At 41.5% G+C, this 27,465-nt stretch overlaps 1 protein-coding gene across 1 annotated transcript; it reads left to right on the forward strand.

Annotated features, from left to right (window-relative positions):
• The first annotated feature begins 61 nt into the window (after positions 1-61).
• Positions 62-18,866, forward strand: LOC132509035 (uncharacterized). Its single transcript, XM_060129611.1, has 3 exons — positions 62-86; positions 1,832-1,878; positions 14,292-18,866. Coding segments are annotated over exons 2-3 (645 nt in total). The 5' UTR covers positions 62-86; positions 1,832-1,876; the 3' UTR covers positions 14,935-18,866.
• Positions 18,867-27,465: the final 8,599 nt, after the last annotated feature.

Below are 27,465 nucleotides of genomic sequence, written 5' to 3' on the forward strand. Positions count from 1 at the left end.
CGGCCATTTCCCGGCGCCCTGTGTGACGTCACGGCGAGGCGTGGATGAGGCGACACAAGGCTGATCCTCCGGCGGCGGCCGTGTGGGTAGGAAACACAACGCAATAAATCATTTGACACTTGTATTTGACTCTGTTCGTAGGTTTTGCTGAAATCTGGTCGCTTGAGGATGTCTTGGCTCGGAGTCCCAAGTTGCGCAGACTCTCAGAGGGTGATGAGGGTTTCGCATACGTGAGAGTTTTGGTCAGAGAGCGAAGGAGAATTGAAATGGAAACCTGCCCAATCTGTCGTGGTCAAGGTCTTGGAGAATTTGGGAGACAAACGGGGTGGGAGCTGGGCGGTCCAGATTGTTATTATCCTCAAAGATTGGCCAGTCCTGGGGAACTTAGTGCCAGGGACCACCACAGGAACGTTCTGCTGCTTATTAAACACATGAAGACATTAAGAGGTAGAACTGTAGTTGTGGGAAAATTGAAGATAGGAGGAAGTGGCCCCTGGAAAATCTGAGAAGTACCTGGCATTGTGGACTTGTGCCCAGTGCAATTTATTATTTTATAAGTGTCCTAGGCATGACTCAAAATGAAACCACTCCCTCCACCAGTGACTCAGAGCCTGTTTTCCATCACCAACTTGCGCTATCACAACTTGAAATACTTAAAAATAGTGAGACACAAAAACTTATCCGAGACTCTGAAAGCAAAAGCCAACATTATGAAAGTACATTATTTTGTAAAGGATTAAAGAGAGAATTTTCAGTGTTGATGGGTATGACTGTGGTTCATTAATTGTCACTGCTGTATAGTATTTCATTGTAGCCATGTACCACAATTTATTTATCCGTATTTGATCCAAAAGACATTTGCACTATCTCCAGCTTTTTGCTATTGCAAGCAATGCTGCTTTAAACATTTTTATATATGTTCCTTATGTTCATATGGAAGAGTTTCTTTAGGGACTACACTTAGGAGTAGAATTCTTGAGTTGTTGTTGTCAAGTTTCCCCGATAATGCTGAAAATTTTCCCAGAGAGATTGGGCCAATTTACATAGCTGTATATCCCCACTAATTCTTGGTATTGTCAAACTTTTAATGTTTACCAATCTGGTTGGCATAAAATGATATCTTGTGGTTGTGATTCCCCCTGATTTCTACTTAGATAGATTGGCTATACATGTGTCCTCTCTATGAAATACCTGTTAACCATTTTCTATTTGGTAGTTATTTCTTATTCATTTGTAAGCATTTTTTATACATCCTGGATATTCATTCTCAGTTGGGTATGTGTACGGTAAATATCTTCTCCCCATTTGTCACTTGCTTTTTCACTTAATGATGTTTTTCAGTGCATAGTTCTTTAATGTGCTAAATATACAAATAATTTTCTTAAATGGGTTTTGTATCTTTTTAAAAAGCATTTTCTACCCAAGGTTATAAATTTTTTTAAATTTTTCTATGTCAGTTATACCTCCATTTTTTAAAAATAACTTTTATATTTCCTCTAAAAGCCATACATTTTTCCTTTTATATTTGTATCCTCATTCATCTAGCATTTATTTTTGTGTATGATGTAAGGTAGGGATCCAGTTTTTTTTCCACGTGGATAATCAGTTATCCCAGCACTATTTTCTCATTGATCGACAGTGTCACCTCTGTCATGTATCAGATATCCATATACACATGAGTCTGTTTCTGGGTTCTATATTGTATATCATTGGTTGATTACACCTCTGCCCCCTTACCACCTGCCCCAAACACCTTATTTTCTTCAGGAATATCTTGGTTATTCTTTCTCTTTTTTTTAATGTTTTAAAAAATATTTATTTATTTATTTAGGCTGTGCCGGGTCTTAGTTGCGGTGTGCAGGATCTTCGTTACAGCATGTGAGATCTTTAGTTGTGGCATGCAGGCTTCTTAGTTGCGGCATGTGGGCTTCTTAGTTGCGGCATGTGGACTTCTTAGCTGTGGTGTGTGGACTCTTAGTTGCAGCATGCATGCAGGATCTAGTTCCCCAACCAGGGATTAAACCCAGGCCCCCTGCATTGGGAGTGTGGAGTCTTAACCACTGGACCACCAGGGAAGTCCCTCTTGGTTATTCTTGACCCTTTAATCTGCCATGTAAGTTTTAGAATCATAGTGTCACATTCCTCAAAAAGTTCCTCTGACATGTTGATTGGAAGGGCATTGAATTTATAGATCAGTTTGAGATATAGAGGCTTCCCATCCCTGAACATGGTGTATCTGTGTTAACTTTGTATATTGGGTTTTTCAAAAGGTTTTAAAATTTTTCTCCACAAAGATTCTGCATATATTTTATGATTTAATCTTATGTTTTGTTGCTATTATAAATAACATCTTTTTAAAAGTTGTATTTGTATGTATTTGTGCCTAATATATAGAAATGCAAGTGATTTTTATATATTAATCTTATATTAAGCAATCTTGCTAAATTTTATTAATTCTAATACTATTTATTTTTAGTTTCTTTTGTTTTCTAGACTGAACCTATATTATCTATAAATAATGAAAATTTTATTTGTATCTTTCGAATCTTCAAACCTTTTATATCATTTTCTTGTCTTACTGCACTTTAGAATCGCTAGGGAAGTGTTGAGTAGAGATAAAGGCACAGGCATCTTTTCTTGTTCCTGATTTTAGAGGAAACTATTTTAATGTTAAACTTTAAAGTATGGTTTTTGCTGTAGGCTTTTGATAGCTGTCCTTTATCATATTATGCAAATTCACTTCTATTTATTTTTTTTTAATCAGATGTTGAACTTTATTAAATGCTCACGGTAGATGCCTCTAATCAGCTTAAGAAAGGTCCTTTCTCTACTGTCTTGCTGAGAATTATTATCATGAATGGATGTTGAGTTTTATCAAATGCATTCTCTGCATCTAATAATATGATCCTATACTTTTTCTCCCTTAATCAATTGATGTGGTAAATTATACTAAAAGATTGCTTAATGTTAAACCAGCCTTGTGTTCCTTTGGTAGACCCATCCTGGTCATTATAGGTTATTATTTTATTCATTGCTGGATTAAAATTTCTAATATCCTATTAAGATTTTTGAATCTGTGTTCATGAGTGAGCTTAGTGTGTAATTTACCATGGTCTCTGGTTTTGTTATCTTGATTAGGGCAACCTCTTAAATGAGTTGGGTAGTGTTTCCTATTTTTCTTTTCTCAGGAAGAAGTTGTGTAAGATTGGAATTATTTGTTCCTTGAACGTTTATTAAAATTCTCTTGGAAAAGCCATTTGAGCCTAGTGTCTTCTAAATGGAAAAATATTTCACTACTAATTCAATTTCTTTATTGGTTAAAGGACTACTCAGACTGTCTATTTCTTCTTGGTCAGTTTTTGGTACGTTATATTTTTCTCAAAATTTGTACATATTACTAAATTACCCACCAATCATGGCTCCTTTGCCTGTTACTTCACCTCTTGTCAGTACAAAGAGCTCCCATATCTTCTCCCCCCTCAAATTTTCAGTTTTCAACATTTTACCACATTTATACTATCTTTTGTAATCCTTTCTCTCTCTCTTACCTTTGCACTCCACTCCCCCTCATTCTTTTTTATGAATCATTTGAGAGCAGGTTAAAGACAGTATACTCAATTCCACCCTGCCCCCAAATAAGGACTCTAACTCATGCTAATTCATCCATCCAAAACAAGAAATCACCATGGATTGGACACTACTGTTCAACCCACAGGCCCTTTCAAATTTCAAAAAGTGTTTCAACGTGTCATTTTCCTTTCTGGTTCAGCATCCCATCCAGAATCACTGAGTTTTGCATCTTGTTAGTTTCCTTCAACCTGGAACATTTTCCTCAGTCTTTCCCTCTGTTTCACAACATTAACAGTTTTAAAGGGTACAAGCTTTTCATTCTGTAAGATTTCTGTCAACGAGGGTCATTCTGAGGTTTCCTCACAACCAGACGCAGGTGGGAATGCTGCAGAAGATGCTGTGCTGTTTTCCATGGATGACTTCAGGAAGCAACTCTGTGTTAACTCATCCTACCCCTGGTGATGCCAACCTCAATCATTTGGCAAGTTAGTGCCTGTCAGTTTTCTACACCATAAAGTCATTATTTTTCGCTTTGTAATTTATAAGTATTTTGTGGGGAGATACTCCCAAAACTATACCAATACCCTATATGTTAAATCCACATGCACCAACTTTTACATCTATTGGTGATTCCCACATGAATTAACTACCATCATGACGGTTGTCTGATTGTGATTTTCTGTTTCCATCATTTCTTCTACATGTAGTAGTTGTCATTCTACTATAAGGAAGAGCTTTTCCCTCCTCCTCATTTATTCGTTTATTCATGTATGTCAGTATGGATTTGTGAATTCCTATTTCATTCAGTGGCTTGTAATCTGTTATTTATTTTAATCCTCAAATTGTCCCACATTTGGCTGATAAAATCCCCTACAAGTTGACTCCTTTACTCTTTTGATGTGACCCTATCATTCTTTGAGCATTTTCTTACATTCTGGTGTAAGAAGATGCTCCAGGCTCATCACGTTCCTTCCCTGCCCCAGACCTGGAATCAACCATTCCCCCAAGTAGCCCTGGTTCCTCTTAGTGTTTTTTTTTTTAATTTTTATTGAAATATAGTTGATTTGCAATGTTGTGTTAGTTTCAGGTGTACAGTAAAGTGATTCAGTTATATATTCTTCTGTTTTTTTTAACATTCTCTTCCATTATAGGTTTTTACAAGATATCGAGTATAGTTCCCTGTGCTAAACAGTAGGTCCTTGTTGGTTATCTATTTCATTTATAGTAGTATGTATATGTTAATCCCAAACTCCTAATTTATCCCTCCCCCTCCTCTTTCCCCTTTGGTAACCAAAAGTTTGTTTTCTATGTCTGTGGGTCTGTTTCTGTTTTGTATATAAATTCATTTGTATCATTTTTTTTTAGGTTCCACATATAAGCCATATCATATGATATTTGTTTTTCTCTGTCTGGCTTACTTCATTTAGTATGAAGTGAATCTCTAGGTCCATACATGTTGCAGCAAATGACATTATTTCATTCTTTTTTCTATGGCTGAGTAATATTCCATTTTATATATATATATATATACACACACCACACCTTCTTTATTCATTCATCTGTCGATGGACATTTAGGTTGCTTCCATGTCTTGTAAACAGTGCTGCTGTGAACACTGGGGTGCAAATATCTTTTCAAATTATGGTTTTCTCCGAGTATATGCCCAGGAGTGGGATTGCAGGATCATGTGGTAGCTCTATTTTTAGTTTTTTGAAGAACATCCATACTGCTCTCCATAGTGGCTGTACCAATTTACATTCCCACCAACAGTGTAGGAGAGTTCCTTTTTCTCCACACCCTCTCCAGCATTTATTATCTGTAGACTTTTTGAAGATGGCCATTCTGCCCGTTGATACCTAATTGTAGTTTTGATTTTCATTTCTCTAATAGCGATGTTGAACATCTTTTCATGTGCCTTTTGGCCACCTGTATGTCTTTTTTGGAGCTGTCTAGTTAGATCTTCTGCCCATTTTTTGATTGGGTTGTTTGTTTGTTTGTTTTCGATATTGATCTGTATGAGCTGTTTGTATATTTTGGAGATTAATCCCTTGTTGGTTGCATCGTTTCCAAATATTTTCTCCCATTCTGTAGGTTGTCTTTTTGTTTTGTTTATGGTTTCCTTTGCTATGCAGAAGCTTTTAAGTTTAATTAGGTCCTATTGGTTTATTTTTGTTCTTATTTCCATTACTGCAGGAGATGGATCCAAAAAGATATTGCTGTGATTTATGTCAAAGAGTGTTCTGCCTATGTTTTCTTCTAGGAGTTTTTTTTTAATTAATTACTTTATTTGTTTTTATTTTTGGCTGTGTTGGGTCTTCATTGCTGTGTGCAGGTTTTCTCTATTTGTGGCAAGCAGGGGCTACTCTTCATTGCAGTGTGCAGGCTTCTCATTGTCATGGCTTCTCTTGTTGCATAGCATAGGCTATAGGTGCGTGGGCTTCAGTAGTTGTGACATGCAGACTCAGTAGTTGTGGCTCATGGGCTCTAGAGCGCAGGCTCAGTAGTTGTGGCGCACGGGCTTAGTTGCTCCGTGGCATGTGGGATCCTCCCGGGCCAGGGATCGAACCCATGTTCCCTGCATTGGCAGGTGAATTCTTAACCACTGCACCACCAGGGAAGCCCCTCTTCTAGGAGTTTTATAATATCTTGTTTTACAGTCAGGTCTTTAATCCATTTTGAGTTTGTTTTTGTGTATGGTATTGGAGAATGTTCTAATTTCATTCTTTTACATGTAGCTGTCCAGTTTTCCCATTACCACTTACTGAAGAGACTGTCTTTTCTCCATTGTATATTCTTGTCCCGTTTGTTGTAGATTCGTTGACCATAGGTGTGTGGGTTTATTTCTGGGCTTTCTATCCTGTACCATTGATCTATATTCCTGTTTTTGTGCCAGTACCATACTGTTTTGATTATCGTAGCTTTGTAATATAGTGTGAAGTCAGGGAACCTGATTCCTCCAGCTCCATTTTTCTCTCTCAAGATTGCTGTGGCTATTCAGGGTCTTTTGTGTTTCCATACAAATTTAAAAAATTTTTTTGTTCTAGTTCTATGAAAAGTGCCATTGGTAATTTGATAAGGATTGCATTGAATCTGCAGATTGCCTTGGGTAGTATAGTCATTTTGACAATATTGATTTTTCCAATCCAAGAACATGGTATATCTTTCCGTTTGTGTCATCTTCAATTTCTTTCATCAGCATCTTATAGTTTTTGGAGTACAGGTCTTTTGCCTCCTTAAATAGGTTTATTCCTAGGTATTTTGTTCTTTTTGATGCAGTGGTACATGGGATTGTTTTGTTAATTTCTCTTTCTAATCTGTTGTTGCTAATGTATTGAAATGCAACAGATTTGTATATTAATCTTGTATCTTGCAACTTTATCGAATTCATTGTTGAGCTCTAGTTTTCTGGTAATGTGTTTAGGTTTTCTATGTGTAGTATCATGTCATCTGCAAACTGTGACAGTTTTACTTCTTCTTTTCCAATCTGGATTCCTCTTATTTCTTTTTCTTCTCTGATTGCTGTGGCTAGGACTTCCAAAACTATGTTAAATAAAAGTGGCAAGAGTGGACATCCTTGTCTTGTTTCTGATTTTTGAGAGAATGGTTTCAGCTTTTCACCATTGAGTATGATGTTAGCTGTGAGTTTGTCATATATGGCCTTTATTGTGTTGAGGTAGGTTCCATCTTTGCCCACTTTCTGGAGAGTTTTTATCATAAATGGATATTGAACTTTATAAGAAGCTTTTTCTGCATCTATTAAGATGATCATATGACTTTTATTCTTCAATTTGTTAATGTGATATATCACACTGATTGATTTGCAGATATTGAAAAATCTTTGCATCTCTGGGATAAATGCCACTTGATCATGGTATACGATCCTTTCAATGTATCATTGGATTTGGTTCGGTAGTATTTTGTTGAGGTTTTTTGTGTCTATGTTCATCAGTGATATTGGCCTGTAATTTTCTTTTTTTGTGGTATCTTTGTCTGGCTTTGGTATAAGGGTGATCGTGGCCTCATAGAGTGAGTTTAGAAGTGTTCCTTCCTCTGCAATTTTTTGAAATACTTTCAGAAGGATGGGTGTTAACTCTTCTCTAAATGTTTGATAGAATTCACCTGTGAAGCCATCTGGCCTTGGACTTTAGTTTGTTGAGAGTTTTTCAATCACAGATTCAATTTTAGTACTTGTAATTGGTCTGTTCATATTTTCTCTTTCTTCCTGGTTCAGTCTTGGGTGATTGTACGTTTCTAAGAATTTGTCCATTTCTCCAGGTTATCCATTTTCTTGGCATATAGTTGCCTGTAGTAATCTCTTATGGTCCTTTGATTTCTGTGGTGTTGGTTGTAACTTCTCCTTTTTCATTTCTAGTTTATTGATTTGGGCCCCCCTCCCTTTTTTTTCTTGATTAGTCTGACTAAAAGTTTATGAATTTTGTTTATCTTATCGAAGAATCAGCTTTTAGTTTCTTTTTTTTAACATCTTTATTGGAGTATAATTGCTTTACAATGGTGTGTTAGTTTCTGCTTTATAACAAGGTGAATCAGTTATACATATACATATGTCCCCATATCTCTTCCCTCTTGCGTCTCCCTCCCTCCCACCCTCCCTATCCCACCCCTCTAGGTGGTCACAAAGCACCGAGCTGATCTCCCTCTGCTATGCGGCTGCTTCCCACTAGCTATTTTACGTTTGGTAGTGTATATATGTCCATGACACTCTCTTACTTTGTCCCAGCTTACCCTTCCCCCTCCCCGTATCCTCAAGTCCATTCTCTAGTAGGTCTGTGTCTTTATTCCCATCTTGCCCCTAGGTTCTCCATGACCATTTTTTTAGATTCCATATATATGTGTTAGCATACGGTATTTATTCTTCTCTTTCTGACTTACTTCACTCTGTTTGACAGTCTCTAGGTCCATCCACCTCACTACAGCTTTTAGTTTCATTGATCTTTGCTATTGTTTTCTTCATTTCTATTTCATTTATTTCTGCTCTGATCTTTATGATTTCCTTCCTTCTATTAACTTTAGGTTTTGTTTGTTCCTCTTTATCTAGTTGCTTTAGGTTTAAGGTTAGGTTGTTTATTTGAGATTTTTTTTGTTTCCTGAGGTAAGTTTTTGTCGCTATAAACTTCCCTTGTGGAACTGCTTTTGCTGCATCCCATAGGTTTTGGATTGTCATGTTTTCATTTTTATTTGTCTCTAGATATTTTTCTGTTTCTCCTTTGACTTCTTCAGCGATCCATTGGTTGGTTAGTAGCATGTTGTTTAGCCTCCACGTGTTGGTGTTTTTTGCAGTTTTTTTCTGTAGTTGATTTTTGTGTGTGTGTGTGTGTGGTACGCAGGCCTCTCACTGTTGTGGCCTCTCCGTTGCAGAGCACAGGCTCCAGACGTGCAGGCTCAGCGGCCATGGCTCACGGGCCTAGCCGCTCTGCGGCATGTAGGATCTTCCCGGACCGGGGCACGAACCCGTGTCCCCTGCATCAGCAGGCAGACTCTCAACCACTGCGCCACCAGAGAAGCCCCTCTGTAGTTGATTTTTTAAAAAATATTTATTTATTTGGTTGCACTAGGTCTTAGTTGCGGCTCACAGGATTCATAGTTGCAGCTCGCGGGCTCCTTAGTTGCGGCATGTGAATTCTGAGTTGCGGCATGCATGTGGGATCTAGTTCCCTGACCAGGGATCAAACCCAGCCTCCCCCTGGAGTGTGGAGTTCTATCCACTGCGCCACCAGGGAAGTCCCTTGTAATTGATTTCTAATCTCATAATGTTGTATTTGGAAGAGATGCTTGATTTCAGTTTTCTTAAATTTCCAATGCTTGCTTTGTGGCGCAGCATGTGATCTATACTGGAGAATGTTCCATGTGCACTTGAAAAGAATGTGTATTCTGCTGCTGTTGGATGGAGTGCTCTATAACTATCAATTAAGTCCATCTGGTCTAATGTGTCATTTAAGGCCTGTGTTTCCTTATTGATTTTCTGTCTGGATAATATGTCCACTGATGTAAGTGGGGTGTTAAATTCCCCACTGTTATTGTGTTACTGTCAATTTCTCCTTTTATGTCTGTTAACATTTGCCTTATATATTGAGGTGCTCCTATGTTGGGTGCACATATATTTCCAATTGTTGTTATCTTCTTCTTGATTTGATCCCCCTTTGATCCCCAAATCAAATCTTCTTGATTTGATCCCCCTTTATCATTATGCAGTGTCCTTCTTTGACTCTTGTAATAGTTTTTATTTTAAAGTCTATTTTGTCTGATATGAGTATTGCTACTCCAGCTTTCTTTTGATTTCCATTTGCATGGAATACCTTTTCCCATACCCTCACTTTCAGTTTCTGTGGGTCTCTAGATCTGAAGCAGGTCTCTTGTAGAGAGCATATATACAGGTCTTGTTCTTGTATCCATTCACCCAGTCTATGTCTTTTGGAAATAGAGCATTTAATCTGTCTACATTTAAGGTAATTATCAATATGTATGTTCTTATTGCCATTTTGTTAATTGTTTTGGATTTGTTTTTGTAAGTCTTTTTTCTTCCTTTCCTCTTTTGTTCTCTTCTCTTGTGATTCGATGTCTATCTTTAGTGCTGTGTTTAGGTTCCGTTTTCTTTTTTATATGTATATCTATTATAGCCTTTTGGTTTGTGGCTACCATGAGGTTTTGATATAGCAGTCTATATATACATAATTGTTTTAAGTTGCTGATCTCTCAATTTCAAATGCATTTCAGATATCCTGCATTTGTACTTTTCTTCTCTCAGGATTACTGGTTTATATATCACTTTTGTGTGTGGATGATTTCCTACCTTTACTGTATGTTTGCCTGTACTGGTAGTTTTCCCATTTAATAGTTTTCTCTTTTTTTATTTTATTATATCTTTATTGGAGTATAATTGCTTTACAATGTTGTGTTAGTTTCTGTTGTGCAGCAAAGTGAATCAGCTATATGTATACATATATCCTCATATCCCCTCTGTCTTGAGCCTCCCTCCCACCTCTCTAGGTCGTCACAAAGCATTGAGCTGATCTCCCTGTGCTATGCAGCAGCTTCCCACTAGCCATCCATTTCACATTTGGTAGTGTATGTATATCAATGCTACTTTCTCACTTCATCCCAGTTTCCCCTTCCCCTGCTGTCCTCAAGTCTGTTCTCTACGTCTGCATCTTTATTCCTGCCCTGCCACTAGGTTCATCAGTACCGTTTTTTTTTTAGTTTCCATATATGTGCGTTAGCATACAGTATTTGTTCTTCTCTTTCTGACTTACTTTACTCTGTATCACAGACTCTAGGTCCATCCACCTCATTACAAATAACTCAGTTTCGTTCCTTTTTATGGCTGAGTAATATTCCATTGTATATATGTGCCACATCTTCTTTAGCCATTCATCTGTCGATGGACATTTAGGTTGCTTCAGTGTCCTGGCTATTGTAAATAGTGCTGCAATGAACATTGTGGTATCTTTTTGAATTATGGTTTTCTCAGGGTATATGCCCAGTAGTGGGATTGCTGGGTCATATGGTAATTCTATTTTTAGTTTTTTAAGGAACCTCCATACTGTTCTCCATAGTGGCTTTATCAATTTGCATTCCCATCAACAGTGCAAGAGGGTTCCCTTTTCTCCACACCCTCTCCAGCATTTATTGTTTCTAGAGTTTGATGATGGCCATTCTGACTGGTGTGAGGTGATACCTCATTATGGTTTTGATTTGCATTTCTCTAAGGATTAGTGATGTTGAGCATCTTTTCATGTGTTTGTTGGCAATCTTTATGTCTACTTTGGAGAAGTGTCTATTTAGGTCTTCTCATAGTTTTCTTGTTTCTAGTTGCAGCCTTTTCCACCTAGAGAAGTTCCTTTAGCATTTGTTGTAAAGCTGGTTTGGTGGTGCTGAATTCTTTTAGCTTTAGCTTGTCTGTAAAACTTTTGATTTTTCCATCAAATCTGAATGATAGTCTTACTTGGGTAGAGTATTCTTAGTTATAGGTTTTCCCCTTTCATCACTTTAAATATATGATGTCACTCCCTTCTGGCCTGCAGACTTTCTGCTGAAAAATTCAGCTGGTAACCTTATGGGTTTCCCTTGTATGTTATTTGTTGCTTTTCCTTGTTGCCTTTAATGTTTTCTCTTTATCTTTAATTTTTTTTCAATTTGATTACTGTGTCTCAGTGTATTGCTCCTTGAGTTTATCCTGCCTGGGACTCTCTGTGCTTCCTGGACTTGGGTGACTCTTTCCTTTCCCATGTTAGGGAAGTTTTCAGCTATTATCTCTTCCAGCATTTTCTCAGGCTCTTTCTTTCTCTCTTCTGCGTCTGAGACCCCTATAATGTGAATGTTGGTGTGTTTGTCATTGTCCCAGAGGTCTCTTAAATTGTCCTCATTTCTTTTCATTCTTTTTTCTTTATTCTGTTCCATGGCTGATTTCCACCACTCTGTCTTCCAGATGACTTACCCATTCTTCCGCCTCATTTATTCTGCTATTGATTCCTTCTAGTGTATTTTTCATTTCAGTTATTGTATTCTTCAACTCGGTTTGGTTGCTCTCTATATTTTCTAACTCTTTGTTCAAAACTTCTTGTAACTTCTCCCTCTGTGCATCCATTCTTTTCCCAAGTTCTTGGATCATCTTCACAGTCATTACTCTGAACTCTTTCTTGGGTAGATTGTCTAGCTCCATGTCACTTAGTTGTTCTTCTGGGGTTTTATCTTGTTCCTTCATCTGAAACATATTCCTCTGCCATGTCATTTTGTCTCAATTTCTATTTGTATTTTTATGTATGTGGAATGTTATGTTTTTCGACCTTGGAAAAGTGGCCGTCTGTAGGGGATGTCCTATATGTCCCAGCAGTGCACTCCCCTCTTGTCATCTAAGGGCCAATGACCAGCTGGTCCCAGGGTAGGTTCTGACTTGCCTTTGCAGACTCAGTTCCACAGGCTGCTGGATTGTAGTTTTCTTGCTTCTGGTGTCTGCCCTCTGGTGGTTGAGGCTGGTCTAGAGGCTTGTGCAGGCTTCCTGGTGGGAGGGGTCAGTGCCTGCCCACTGGTGGATGGAGCTGGTTCTTGGCTTTCCGATGGGCATGGCCATGTCTCAGGGCATGTCTAAATGTGGCTGTGGGCTCAGGAAGTCTTTAGGGAGACTGTCTGCTGATGGATAGGTTGTGTTCCCGCCCTGTTGGTTGTTTGGCCTGAGGCACTGGAGCCTACAGGCTCTGGATGGAGCCAGATCTTGGTGCTAATTACCCAAGCAAGATGTTTGCCTCCAACAAGAGTTCAAGTAGATGAACACTCTCTGATATTTCTGCCACTGGCTTTTATGACTCCAGAGAGAGCCATGGCCACCCTCCCCCCAACCCCCTCTGAGACCAGCATGTAGGTCTGGCCCAGACTCCTATGAAGTCACTGCTTTTGCCCTGGGTCACAGTGTATATGAGACCTTGTGTGCACCCTCCAAGAGTAGAGTCTCTGTTTCCCCCAGTCCTGTGGAGCTCCTGTGATCAAGCCCCACTGACCTTCAAAGCCAAATGCTCCGGGGGTTCATCCTCCCCATGCCAGGCCCTCAGGCTGGGGAGCCTGACATGGGGCTCAGAACTCTTCCTCTTGTGGGAAGACTTCTGTGATATAATTATTCTTCAGTTTGTAGGTTGCTCATCCGGAAGGTATAGCATTTGATTAGATCACACGTGCGCCCCTCCTACTGTCTCATTTGGTTTCTTTTTTATGTCTTTGGATGTAGAATATTTTTTTTAGTAGGTTCCAGTCTCTTTTATTGATGGCTGTTCAGCAGTTAGTTGTGTTCTTGATGTTGTCATGAGACCTTGAGGTGAGCTCAAGGGCCTTCTACTCCACCATCTTGTTTCCAATCCCCCGCTCCTTAGTGTTTAAAAACTTAAGATCTAAGCAGTAAGTGTGCTCATTGCTACTGGTATGTCATTACCACTAGACCCTCTGAGAGGCTAGATCTACAAAACATTTATATCTATATATGTGTGTATAAATACATGTACACACACTCATATAACTGGATCTCTCTCAATAGCTAGCTAGCTAACTGTCTAAAAGAGTTCACACCAATACCTTCAATTCCAGTCTAGCACACCAGGGTTTTTTCTAGCCTTCCCCCTTGCCATACTTGCAAATCTCTTCTCCAAACAGCAGGAAACCTGGCTCCCATTATTCTCAATATAGTTTTTTTTTCCCCCACTCAATTCCCACCATGTGACCAATCTCCCTAGCACAGTGGCTACCTCCTTGGCTTCCCAGCCCCTGTGCTGCTGCCTCTACAGCCCCTTCTGCCTTCAAGGGAAGGGAAGGGAGGGGAAAAGGAGGGGCGGAGAGGTTGTCAAATGGCTTTGTTTTCTTTTTTTTTTTGGCCACACTGTGTAGCATGTGGAACTTCCCTAACAGGGATTGAACCCACACCCCCTGCAGTGGAAGTGCAGAGTCTTAACCACTGGACCACCAGGGAAGTCCTGTCAAATGGTTTTTTTGACTGAATTATTCAGAGAGGGAGAAAAGAAGGAAGGAGGGACGGATAGAGGGGATGGAGGAAGGGAGGGAGGGATATATGTTTATCACAAATTTTCTTGAAAACTAAATGATTCCAAGTAGCACAGCTCCTGCAAAGAATAGGTGCTCAGCATCATTAATTAGTATCCCTCCCCACTTTGTGTTTCATTTGCTTATTCTCTATAGATAACCCAGATCTTTTCCTTTTATTCTAGGTCCTGTTGGTTGGGAATCTTGGTCCTAGCAGTGTGTTTATTTGGACAGAATCCTCTCACAGCAAAACAAGCTGAGGTCCCATGGAGCTCATCATCCATACATAGAATCTATACTGGATTTGTTGATACTGGTGATGTTTGGCAGAGACTGAATACCTGGCTTGTAGAAGAAAATGTACCTCACACTCGGTCTTGCTCTCGTACGTGGAAGGCACACATGACCGGTGACCATGTCTTCTGCATGCCTGGAGATAAGGCGGCCACAGGACCAATAGGGACTCCTGGTGGCCAGTGCACCCTTGTACAAAGGATTGGCCCTAATTTGGTCATTTCAGGCAAAGATGTAACTATAAACACCACCCTGAATCCAGAAATTAAGGTTTCCCAAGCAGTTCTTGGAAGGCAGTTCCTGGCAGCACTAAAACCCCAAAGAAGCAAAGAGAAGCCAAAACAAAATTCAGATACCCTTCATGGAACGTTTGCTTTGTTATGGAGGGCAGTGCTGCTAAAGAGAAATGACTTCTCGGGTTTTCCATATATTGTCCCTAATGGTGTCCCCAGAAAAGTAAACTTGGTGCCACATAGATTAATGTGCTACAAAGTAAGACTGTCCAGGAACCCTGAGAACGTCTGTGCCCCATGAGATGGGAAGGACAGGCAAGCCCACTTCCTATGTTACCCTGGGTCACTCTACCATAGGCAGCCTGGGAGTGGGCAGGCACTGGGCCTGATACCACGGTCCAAATGGGGTCAGGGTCCCCATTAATGTGGCATGCTCTGGACTGGGTTTGGGCATTTCTGAATCAGCAGCCTGAAGAGGTTCTCTAATTAGACATGTCAGAAATCAACAGAATTTGGAGGGAGGGGTAGGGATGAGAGGACAGGTAAGAGGAAATAGAGAGGAAACTAATGCTGATGGAATAGCTGCTTGCATCAGTCAGCTTATGTAACAATGATGATAGTAATAATAATGGTATCTTACATTACTCAGCATTTACTATGTTCCAGGCTCCGTTCTAGCTACTTTACATATATTATCTCATTTACTCCTTTCCGCAACCTTATTATGAAGTGGGTATTTTTATTATTATCCCTGCTTATAAGAACCAAGACACTGAGTACCTTGATCAAGCAGACACAGCTTGAGAGGGGTGGGAGCAGGATATATATGTTCATCACTTCATTTAATACTCACAACAACCCGATGATATAGATTTTCATCATCTCCAATTTACAGGCAAGAAACTAAGGCCCTTGGACCAGCAACATCAGCATCACTCAGGAGCTTGTTAGAAATGCAAAATCTTTGGCCCCACTTCAAACCTACTGAGGCAGAATCTGGACAGAACCACTGGTCTAGACCGGAGGGCCCAGCGAGTCCCAAACTTGCACGTGCATGTGAGTCGCCCAGAGACCGTGTTAAAACCTGGATTCCTGGGCCCCACCCACCCTTGGAGATGCTGAGTCCCTGGTATTTAGCAGCAGTATTTTGGCCCTCTGTAGAGTTGCTTCCATAAGTTGTTTTTGGCATCACATCATCTACCAACATTAGCTGATATTGAAAAGCAAAATTTTCATACCAGTTTAGGAACAGGAGTCAAAGTTTCATTTTAATTCAGGGGTTGACAGACTTTTTCTGTAAAGGCCCAAACTGTAGATATTTTACTCTGTGTGGGCCACTGGGTCTCTGTCATGTCACAGAAGCAGCCATGGTCAGTACGTAAACAAATCAGTGTGTTTGTTTTCCAGTAAAACTCAATCAACTCCCCCTCCTTTAACTCAGAACCAAGGGAACCTCTGGTGATGGCAGCATGCCCTAGTGCAGAGCGGATTTGAAGAATGGGGATCTTAACATTTGGAAAGGAGAGGACTAAGTAAAATAGCTCATACTGTAGGGGAGGAAAAACAGTTTCCCCTCTACTCTTCTAGGTTCTTGGCTGAGACGCCCTTGTAGCAAAATACAGATTAACAAAAGAAAAACCATTTTAATTACTATGTAAGGGAGAGCCGCAAAGATAGGAGACTCAAAAGGCAGCCAGGCAACTGAGGCTTATATACCACCCTGAGCTGAGAAAAGGGACAAGGGTCTGGGCCTTCAAATGGAGGAGGGCCATTCATGGGAAGAGGAGAAGAGCAGATGTTTGGTGAACAGATGTTTGCCGGAGGTGCAGATAAGTCTCTCAGAAGAAAAAGTGATATTGGGTAATAGCTCTCTTCCTCATACAGGGCCCCTTTCTAATTTCTTTTAGGCAGTTAAGAGGGAGGTAAAAAGCTTTTTCTGAGTCTGCTGGGCCTTGACTGCTTTCAGTTCAAAATAATCCACATGTGAAAGTGGTACTTTTTAGGGCAGCCTGTTCTGAACCCCCTCCATACCATATGCCTAGTTAACTTTCTTCAGGCTGATTAAACCATAACACCTTTGGGGTAACTTTTCTACCAGGCTATAAAATCCTAATACTTTATCAGTTTCTGCAAACCTCTCATCTCACAGGCTATAAATTGTCACTGTTTTTTATCATTTGTGTTATTAATTTAAAAAAAAAAGGCGTGCCAACAAATTTGCCTTCCCCGAGAATATCAAGTGAGAGTTCCATTTGACAAGGTCCTGCTTTTACTCAAGCAGCCATATTATTTTCTAATAACAGAAAAGGCATTTTAAAAAATCAAGTAATCACCTTCTATCATTTTCCAAGTGTGGGATAACTTTTCTCATTGGCCTGATGAGAAAAAGCCCCATGGTACTCAGTGCTGATTGCTGTAAGGATTACTGTTGGTTATTATTATGCTGTAAAGATTATTACGGTTTTCTAGCTTATAGGATGTCATCTTGGAGTCCCCACAGGATAAACTCTCCTGTCTCCTGTGAATCATGTGACCTTCCTAACCAGACACCAAGGCATGAGTTTCGTGTCCTCACTTTCTCTCTGGTGTTATAATCTTATGTTACCTACACTAGTTTTTACTTAGTTTCTACTTTCTCCATTTCCTTAATGTTTGTCTTATTTGGGGGCATTTTTGTAAATTGTCTCCTATCCTTTTTGGAATACAAATTCATTTAAATCAAAAAGAATGTTCAGGACTTCCCTGGTGGCGCAGTGGTTAAGAATCCACCTGCCGATGCAGGGACACAGGTTCGATTCCTGGTCTGGGAAGATCCCACATGCCACGGAGCAACTAAGCCCGTTTGCCACACTACTGAGCCCACGTGCCACAACTACTGAACCTGTGCTCTAGGGCCTGTGAGCCGCAACTAATGAGCCCATGAGCCACAACTACTGAGCCCATGTGCCACAACTAATGAAGCCCATGCACCTAGAGCCTGTGCTCCGCAACAAGAGAAGCCACCGCAATGAGAAGCCCGCGCACCGCGACGAAGAGCAGCCCCCGCTCGCCGCAACTAGAGAAAGCCCGTGTGCAGCAACGAAGACCCAATGCAGCCAAAAATAAATTAATTAATTAATTCACTAAAAAAAAAAAAAGAGAATGTTGAAATTTGAGGATTCTTTAGTTCAATGTGCCTTGAGGATGAAGGGGAAATGAAGCTGGTATCTGCATATTTAGAAAACAACACATGTGATATCTTAACACACCAACTTAAACATAAGGTACTCACATTTAGATGGTCACTTGTATGACCAAAGGTGAATGTTCTTGGCTAACGTGCATCCCACCTATCTCACCTCATCCCGCCTAAGAACTCTAGACAGTTACTCTACAGTGCTACTTTTTTCTTTTGTTTTTGAAACAAAATCCACATTTTATTAGATTGAAATAAACCGCAAAATTGTTCATCTTCACCAATAAGAAAGCAATATTTTCTGTATTCTTCCTAGGTAAACCACAAAACTCCTGTTTTTGCAAGAAGACCAGTTTTCCTGGTTATGCATATAAATCAAGATGAGGAAGCAGATATGTTCATGGAAAAACACCTAAAGGAAAACAGGCAAAACCAGACAAATCAGTCATCAATGTCTCCGAACTCAGATTCTGTCTTGCCTGTGAAACAGTGTTCATGGTACATCTGCTAAAAAGCTGATGTCCAGTTCGGTGGACTTACATTCCCTTGAGGACAAAGCCTACACTGAAATCCTCTTCAGGTGAGCACATGGCTTCTGTCACTTTCTGGTAACTTCCACAACCAGCCATTACAGATTTTTAACAACATACTCCAAACATAATGTACTTAAGTCAGAAGCACCATTGCACTTTATAAATGTGTTCTCCTCCCTTTTCACTCCCTACCTCCTCAACATTTATTTCTTCAAAGAACTGATAACTAAAATCCTGGTCATTAGATCAATGATAATAAACATCATGTCCCAAATGACTTCAGCCCTGCCATTATGCCACCAGGGGGGAATCTCAAAGCAGCACTTTCCATACCGTCTTCTGGGAGAACACAGAAGTCTTCAAAGTCTGCAAGTTCAGATTGTGGCTGTTCAACAGGTGAGTGGTCAGTGGCTGATGGATTTGGTGAGAGGCCTGTTGGCAAATTTACCTTCAATGACTAAGTGGCCTGCATGTACCTTACAACTTTGCCTCCTAATAAGCCAATAAAAGGCACCTTTAAAAATTCTCTTGGATATTTTCAGTGATTTCTGAATTACTTTAGGAAGCTCTGACACATTGTGTAGAGTTTTCTGTGTGTGTCTCATGAAATCCAGATCATGTTTTGTATTAAGAGTTACGTTCACAAAGCCCCGTGACTTGACCTCTGTTGAGTCAGTGTTTGGGAGTGTGTTTTGTGATGCTTGCATTCGTGCTTCCTCTCCATCTTCATCCTGGGAAGAATCCACAGGACCTTAAGCAATACGGAAGCATTAGGAAAAATACATAAATATCAGGCAGCTGTAGAGCATCATAAATTGTGGACAGAAGCACTTTATCTTTTCCTCTTTTTCCACTTGAGCTTCTGGGAATGAATCTCCACAGAGTGTCAGGATTGGTAAGTCACTCTATACGTGTTGGCACAGTGCTTCTCTGACATGTTGAGCTGGAGATGATCCGTGTCTTAATGTGAGGGCTTTGAGGTGCTGATCTGGGAATCTTTCTCCAACTTGCTGAATAATGTCCTCCACTGTTGGAACATTGTTTATAATAACCTCAAAGGTTAGTTGAGATTCTAGGTTACCTTGGCAAGCCCTGCAGCACTTCCCACAAAGTTTCATTTGAATATCGTGTTTAGTGACCAAATCTGTGGCTTCCTCAAACCAGAAATCATAATAAAACTCCCTGTTTTCCATCACTTCATTTTTGAATGTGACACAGTAGTCGAGCAGCTGGCTGCCAAGAAGATGCCAGAAGTTTGTCGCTGGATTTTTTTTCCCCAACAGCTCTTGTTAAGATGGGACATTTTTAAGAAGGACAAATGAAACCAATGAAATAGAAATCTGTTAACATACTACAGAGCACAAATGCTTGACCAGCTATAAAGCTATTCCCTCCAGCCTGTGTCATTCTTTATACTGTCTTTATATAAAACAAAGGCTTACAAGAGCTCCACTTACATTTCAAAAGCACAATATCCTCCTGCCTATTGAAGAAGGCCCATTTCCTTCAGTTAGTATACCTTTTTCCACGCTCTAAAAATGGCAGCTATTACATTGTCAAATCCTATAAGCAGCTGCAGCGACTGTTGAAAAAGAGAACGGTCTTCCTCAGGTGTTCTCAATGCAATAACAATAACAAGCCCTGACTTTCCATGAAGAGCAGAGTGTATAGATACCCTGGGAATATTTCTGTAAAAGCTGAGTGGGCAGGACTTTCATTTTGGAAAGCAGTTCACTGGACACAATATATACCTGACCACATCACTACTCCACGATCAGGCTCCACTGTGTGTATGGAGGACATTCTGGACAGGGAGAAAGAGTGATTCTTTCTAACGAGGGAAAGTTAGTAGCATATGAACTGAGGACAATAATGCTAGCTCACACTGAGGATTACCACATGCTGAACGGTGTGCCAAGTACATTTTATTATTATAAATACATTGCAATAATTATGTAATTAAACATTCAATTATAATATTGCAATGCACTAACTTTTTAAGAAATCAGTCTTTCTCCCTGCTCAAAATGTGTAGTATCCTCTATACACATACAAGTACTTTTATTAAGTCCTTACTACGTGCTGGGCATGGTGCCAGATTCTATCTATACATACAGTTAAATATTACTTCATTATCTGTGGTCTCAATTGTCACACAGAGATACATTTTTCCAGAATGAGAATCCCCCCCTTCAACCTTGTGAATTAATCGGTCACTTAACAAAATTTTATTTTACTCCACACCTTTGCAGAAAGAAAAATAAATAAGGCCTTTCAAAGTTGCCAGGAATGGATTATATATAAATTAAATGCGTTCAGTTCAACACATTTTGATTACATACTCTGTTTCAGGTGGTTCTGAATCAGACACATTTCTTCAGTTTTGTGACTTAAGAACATCAGTGCGAGTTGCAAATACTCAGCACACAAGTGCCCCGTGCTCCCAGGAGCTTGGGCACAAGCCACAGCAAGAGAGACTGGCTCTTGGCCTGGGGTACAGTTAGGGCAGAACCAGCAGCAAAGCCCTTTACTCAGCTGCTGGGATCCCTTTTCATGGAAGCCCCAAGGCAGGACCACCTCAGCCCTGTTCCACAGCCATTTCCTCTGTAACTTAGCAGCTTCTGGCTCCTGCCCTCAACACTCCATTGAAAGGTTCTCCAAGTTCCTTCCTTTTGCCAAATCCTGGGGCCTTTCCATTACCCTTCCTTTAGGGATACCAGATTTAACAAATAAAAATACAATGTCCAGTTAAATTTGAATTTCAGATAAATAACGAATGATATTTTTAGTACAGATCTTCCCTGACTTGTGATGGGGTTACGTCCTGATAAACCCATCATAAATTTAAAACATCATAAGTCAAAAATGCATTTAACACACCTAACCTACTGAACATCATGGCCCGGCCTAGCCTACCTTAAATGTGCTCAGAACACTTATATTAGCCTATAGTTGGGCAAAATCATCTAACACAAAGCCAATCTTATAATAAGTTATTGAATATCTCGCGTAATTTATTGAATACTGTACTGAAAGGGAAAAACAATAGCTGTCTGGGTACAGAATTGTTGTAAGTGTACAGGTTGTTTACTGTCGTGATCATGGTCTGACTGAGAGCTATGGCTTGCTGTCCAGCATCACGAGAGAGGATCATACTGCACATAGGTAGCCCGGGAAAAGATCAAATTCAAAATTCAAAGTATGGTTTCTATACAACACGTACCACTTTCACACCATCATTAAGTCGAAAAATCATAAGTCGAGTCATGTAAATTGGGATTAAGTACATCATTTGTATACTTATTAAACTTATACTAAAAAAATCATTTGTTGTTCATCCAAATTGAACTAGTAATCTTGTATTTTATCTAATAACCCTACTTCATTCTCTTTGTATCCTCTGGGTACTTGATCCCTGAAACTCTCTTCCTTTGGGTAGTATCAGTTCATCACTTTCCCTTTTTCTGCTCCTCCTGCCTGGTTCAGTTGAGTTCTCCAGCCTGTGCTGTAACATCAGCATGTAACCCTAAGCCTCTTCTTTTCTCTCTCTCAGCTTTCTCCTTGGAGAGGTCATCTATTCCTGTCACTTACATCAGTGGCTCTCCAAGTGTGGTCCTGGGCTAGCAGCTGCAGTATCACCTGGAAACCAGACAGAAATGCACATTCTCAGGCCCGGACCCAGGCATACAGAATCAGGTCTTCTGGGGTGGGGCCCAGCAATCTGTGTTTTAAGAAGCCCCTCAGTTGTTCTGATGCACGCTAAAGTTTGAGAACCAATTGTTTAAATGATCACTTCTAAGCTGTTGACTCCCCAATCTTTATCATTAGCCCTGATTTTATACCCACACTTCCCTCTGGTATTTCAAACTGGAGTGTTTTGTGGAATGTTACAAAATGGGAGGAAAAAAAAACATAGCTCTATGGTCAAAAAGAATTTCCATGGGGGAATTCCCTGCCCTCCCCCCACCCCCCCCAAAAAAAAACCAGTTTCCATGGTATTGCAGCATTTCTTAAGATTTGACTATTGGGACCTATTTCCCAGTGGTTGTGGGAGGATGCAACAACAGGACGGCGTCACTGGAAAAGAGATGCATTGAAATGGAATTCAAACTAACAATATTGTAAATCAACTATACTTCAATTTAAAAAAAAAAAAGGAATTCATTATTGTCCCCTGCTAAACCACCTCTACAGCCTATTTCTTTTTAATTTTTTTAAGTTGAATATTTTATTATTAAACTTTCTTATTTTCCTGCAAGGCTGTAGCTTCACCGTATAAAAATAGCACCAGCAAACACAGTATGTTGCAAAATTAAGATAGTATTGTTCTTCATCTGACACTGTACAACTAACAAAAACTTTTCTCCACCTCCAGTTATTTCCAATGGGAAGATCAGTAAGTTTTGGGGGGTTTCTTTGGTTTTTTTTTTTGCAGTACGTGGGCCTCTCACCGCTGCGGCCTCTCCCGTTACGGAGCACAGGCTCCGGACGTGCAGGCTCAGCGGCCATGGCTCACGGGCCCAGCTGCTCCGCGGCATGTGGGATCTTCCGGAACCGGGTCACGAACCCGTGTGCCCTGCATCGGCAGGCGGACTTTCAACAACTGCGCCACCAGGGAAGCCCTCATCAAGAATTTTGACCCAATCCAGGGATGACTGTAAACTGTTATAAGGCTTAATATAACAATGTTATCTTTGAATTACATAATTTTTATAACCAGTTTTACTACAGATAATTTCAGGAATTCTGAGTATTGTAAACTGGAGCCTAGCCTAAAAATCATAGGGTGCTGTGGAAAAGATGCATAGTGTTTATCTGCAGTCATTAGGAAGTTAGGGGGTATTCTGGTAACATGTTGCAAGTAGTTTCCTTTGCTACAAGTTGCTTTTTAAAAAATCTATCCACAACTAATTTAAGACAACTATGCTAGATTGTTTCATACTAGTTTATTTAGGGATTCCATTTTCACTCAATAGATTTTATGTGTTTCTCATACGCTTCTTCACTCATTAGTTCATCTAGTTCTGAAGGGTTACTGAGTGTCACATTGATCCGCCAATCATCTTCATAACAAGATTTTTTGGACACGTCCTGGATTTTCTGCCAGAGCTTCATTAATTTCAGTTACTTCTGATGGAGGAAGAAGAGCAGACAAGCAGCTTTCAAACTTTCTAAAGCACCAAACTCCTCTTGTTTGTTCAATTTTGTCCCAACTTCAGGCAGATTACAGTATGCAACATCTCTCAAAGCTCCCTGTGCAAAATTGCTGATTCCCGCTGCTGCAACACCGTTTTCTGTTGTGATCTGTCCACGTCCGCCTGTGAATTGACGCGCGGAGAGCGGAGCTGGGACTAGGCGCGGCTCCCCGCAGGGCCAGCGCCCCCAAGGCCCGGGCCGCCGCAGAGATTGCGCGCGCAGGCGCAGACGGCAGACCTCGGCGCGCAGGCCCCGCGCCGCTAGTTGCGCCAAGCACCCGGGCTTCTGGCCTCCCTTTCCTTTCAAACAGACCTCAAATGTTGGAGTTCTGACTTCCTCTTCTCCCTATGCAGTCAGCCTCTGAGTTTTAGGGACTCAGTTACGATAACGTTGAAAGGTTGGAGACCTGACGTGACTTTGGAGCGTGAAGCAAAGCTCTTGTTGAGACTTCGCAGAGTCAAGGCCCGCTCCCTGGGACCCGCAGCCCGGCCCGTCCGCCCGGCTGACCTCAGTAACCAGCACCAGGCACAAGTCCTGGGGCTGCCCCCCAGGGCCACAGGTGACATGGGGTCTCACCTCCGAGAAGGCCCCAGGAAGAGCTGAGAAGGCCTTTTCTGGAGGAATGGAGGAAGAGCGCAAGGAGCCAGTCAGGACTTGAGGGAAAGGAAGAATAGAAGATGTCTAGAAGAGCAGGAAACGGGGTGGAGGCCTGGTGACAGAAGGGAGCAGTCGAGGAGGCGTGGGCGCAGCCTGGCCCGTGCGTGGAAGGACCTCGGCGTGGGCGGGAGACGTTAAGGGGACCGGGGGGGCTGAGGAGTCAGGGACCCATCGCCGGGCCACAGTCATTCCACAGTTTCTGCTGGAATATAAATGACTTTCCCATGGATCCACCGCCCAAAGCCACCTGCAGTATCTTTGTTTACTGGCTTCGTATCTTTTCCTTTATCCTGAGGTAAATACGGGGAAAGGGAGGAAAGGGGTGGGGCGGGGGAAGAGGGTGGAGCGAGAATGGAAGAGATTTCGATGAGGGAGAGCCTACTGATGGTTCGCAGTCTTGTCTGCACATTGGAATCGCCTGAGGAGCTGTAAAAACCACGTCTGGGTTCAACCCCCAGAGATTCTGATGCCGTCGGTCTAGCCTCTCGACTGGTGCTTCTCAAACTTTAATGTGCGTCGGAGGCGCCTGGGGCTCTTGTTAAAATTCAGGTTCTGACTCAGAAGGCTCCGGGGTGGGGCCTGAAAGTCTGCATGTTAACAAGACGCCAGGTAATGCGCATGCCACTGCTCTGTGGCTCACATTTTCTGTAGCAACCATCTACGTAGAGGCTCCCAGAAGGTGGTCCTCAGACCATCAGAATCAGCATCACCCGGGAACTTGAGAGAAAGGCACGTTCTCGGGTCCCAGCCCAGACCCGCGGAATCTGGAATTCTGGGGATGAGGCCCAGCAAGCTGTGTTTTAACTCTCCCTCCAGGTGATTCTCACGCGTGCCAAAGTTTGGGAGCCACTGCTGTAGAGAATTACAGAGGGGAATAAAAAGCCTGAGGGAAGGGCGCTAATAATCACTGTAATGACAAAGTAATGAATTATTGTGGAAGTAAGACAGAAAGAGAGATCACGTGGAGCCCTATGTATGTTCCAGTTATGAACAGATATAACCATTACAGTAAAATTAAGACACCACGACTTTGAAAACTGCAGGTTTTCAAAAAAAATTTTTTTTAAGTTTTTTTTAATCTCTGTATCATCATAAGTCATAGGAATTATTGGAACATTTTCGAGACTTGCACACTCACTGCAAAGATGAGGGAAAGGAGATGTCATTACTGGACCCGTCATGCTGTGGGCCTGCCTGAGCTGGGGTGGGGCGCAAAGGCACAGATGCAGGAAAATAAGGTGGGGATGCCTGGCACTGGGGATTGAGGATGGGGAAAGGGATGCTCCCTGTTCTGAGGCCACGAGGTTGCCGGCGTCTTGGTGATGGGAGGTGCTGAACCTGGTTGTGTTACTGATCCAGTGTCACCACTCTACCCCACGAGTGCCCTGTGCCTGGATTACAGTACCTAACTGGTCCCAGCTGGCCTCCCAGGCTCAGCCTTCCCAGACCCTGCTTCATTTGCTTTGGAGGCTCCAACTCCTGATTACACCAGTGCCCTTGCCTCTCTCCTCTCTTCCTCAGAGCCCTGTCCTCTCCTCCCTTCAGCACCCACGCCCCCTGTGTGCCATTTTCGCCCCTGTCCTGTGCTTTCCCTCTGGCTGACCGATGGCTCAGAATGGAGGTCCCAGTCATCTGCTTACTCAGCCTCCATCTCTGTCCACCCACTGGGGTGAAGATCCCTGTCCACTTGAGTTCAACACATATCTACCTGTGGGCAAGAGATGCCAAGGGGGATAAAGCACAGTCTGTCCTTAGGGAGCAAGTTACAAACTCTGGGAACCAGTCCCCAAGACGTGACGGACCAAGTGCCGTGAAAAAGATTCACGTAGAGCATTGCCTGACTGTCTGCCCACACTCAGCTCTCCTGGTCCGGATGGCACTTTTTGGCCCCTTATGACACAAGCGTCTGCTAATCTTTCGAAAGTGCGTGTGTTGTTTTCCTAAGAAGGTGGCCAGTAGAGTCTACCTCTGTCACCTCCTTGTGGCCAGTAGAGTCTACCTCTGTCACCTCCTTGTAGCTTACACAGAGTGAGGGACATGCTGAGTGACTGCCACAAAGCATGCCACCCACAGAGCACACGCCTCTCAATGACAAAGGTTCCTGTGCTCCTAGGAGCAGGGATGCTGATTTTGGATGGCTGCTCAGAGCTGACTAGGTTCTTTGTAATATTTAGAGTTCTGAATCTTTAGAAAGTTGGCTCACAATAGAAAATGGCCCCACAGTTTATGAAAAGCCTTTTATTAAAGCTCCACTTAAAACACTTGTACAATCACTAATACTTATATGTGAATGGTTCCACATATTAGCAAATGTTACTGTTACTTGGGTAGAAATTGTAGGAGAGGCCATGTTCAGACTTTCATACATCATCAACACATTGCTCTCATGTCCCCTGGACTCCTGGGTCCTCGGAGGTGCTGTGCAATTGCTTCAGAAGTGGGAAAGTCTCCTATAGAAAGGTGGAGGGAAGTCGTGTAGATGACACTAACCTGAAATTCTGCAGGTCCGTCCGATGTGAGTGCTTTTATTGGCCTGTGAGCTGAATCTGAGGTTAGTCTAGATGAACAATCACACATTTCAAGGCAAAAAAGACCATTAAAAATTTGATTGATTTCAACACCATGACATGTACTAATGTTTCTAGAGTATTTTGACATACACGTCTAGCACTTAGCAGTTGCTTGGTGAATATTTGTGGAGTGAATGAATGAAACACAAACCCTTCCCCAAGGTTGGTGCCTCACCTAAAAAAAGCGACTTGGCCTACAGAAAGAGCCCTGCAGGGACCCAGCACACATCTTCGTCCGAGGGCAGAGAGGTCCCAGACACAGCATCCAGGATACCATCCCCAGGGTGGAGGGAGGCCCACAGCCCAGCCATCCCTCTCCAGTGCTCCCTGACTTGGCCACCCCGAGTCTTCCCAGGATGCCCCTCCCCTTTATAGCCAGTTGTCAACACCAGAGGACACTTTCTTCTGTGGTAGAGAACAATTTTAGACCTTAGAACAGCTTTTCAAATATTTTTGACCATGACCCACAATGAGAATATATTTTATTTTACGAACCATGAAAGATACCAACCAATATATAATTGAAACAAAAGTTTCACAACACAACAGTTAGCCTTACTACACATGATGCACTGATTCTCTATTCTATTTGCAATCCAATAAAGAAACATGTGACACACTCCACTCATCTCACAATCCACTAATGGGTAAGGTCGGCATTTTGAAAACAGGTGCACAGCAATCCACAGGAGGAATGGAAT

Source organism: Lagenorhynchus albirostris, chromosome 18 (genome assembly GCF_949774975.1).
Source record: "Lagenorhynchus albirostris chromosome 18, mLagAlb1.1, whole genome shotgun sequence".
In the NCBI taxonomy this organism is placed as follows: Eukaryota; Metazoa; Chordata; class Mammalia; order Artiodactyla; family Delphinidae; genus Lagenorhynchus; species Lagenorhynchus albirostris.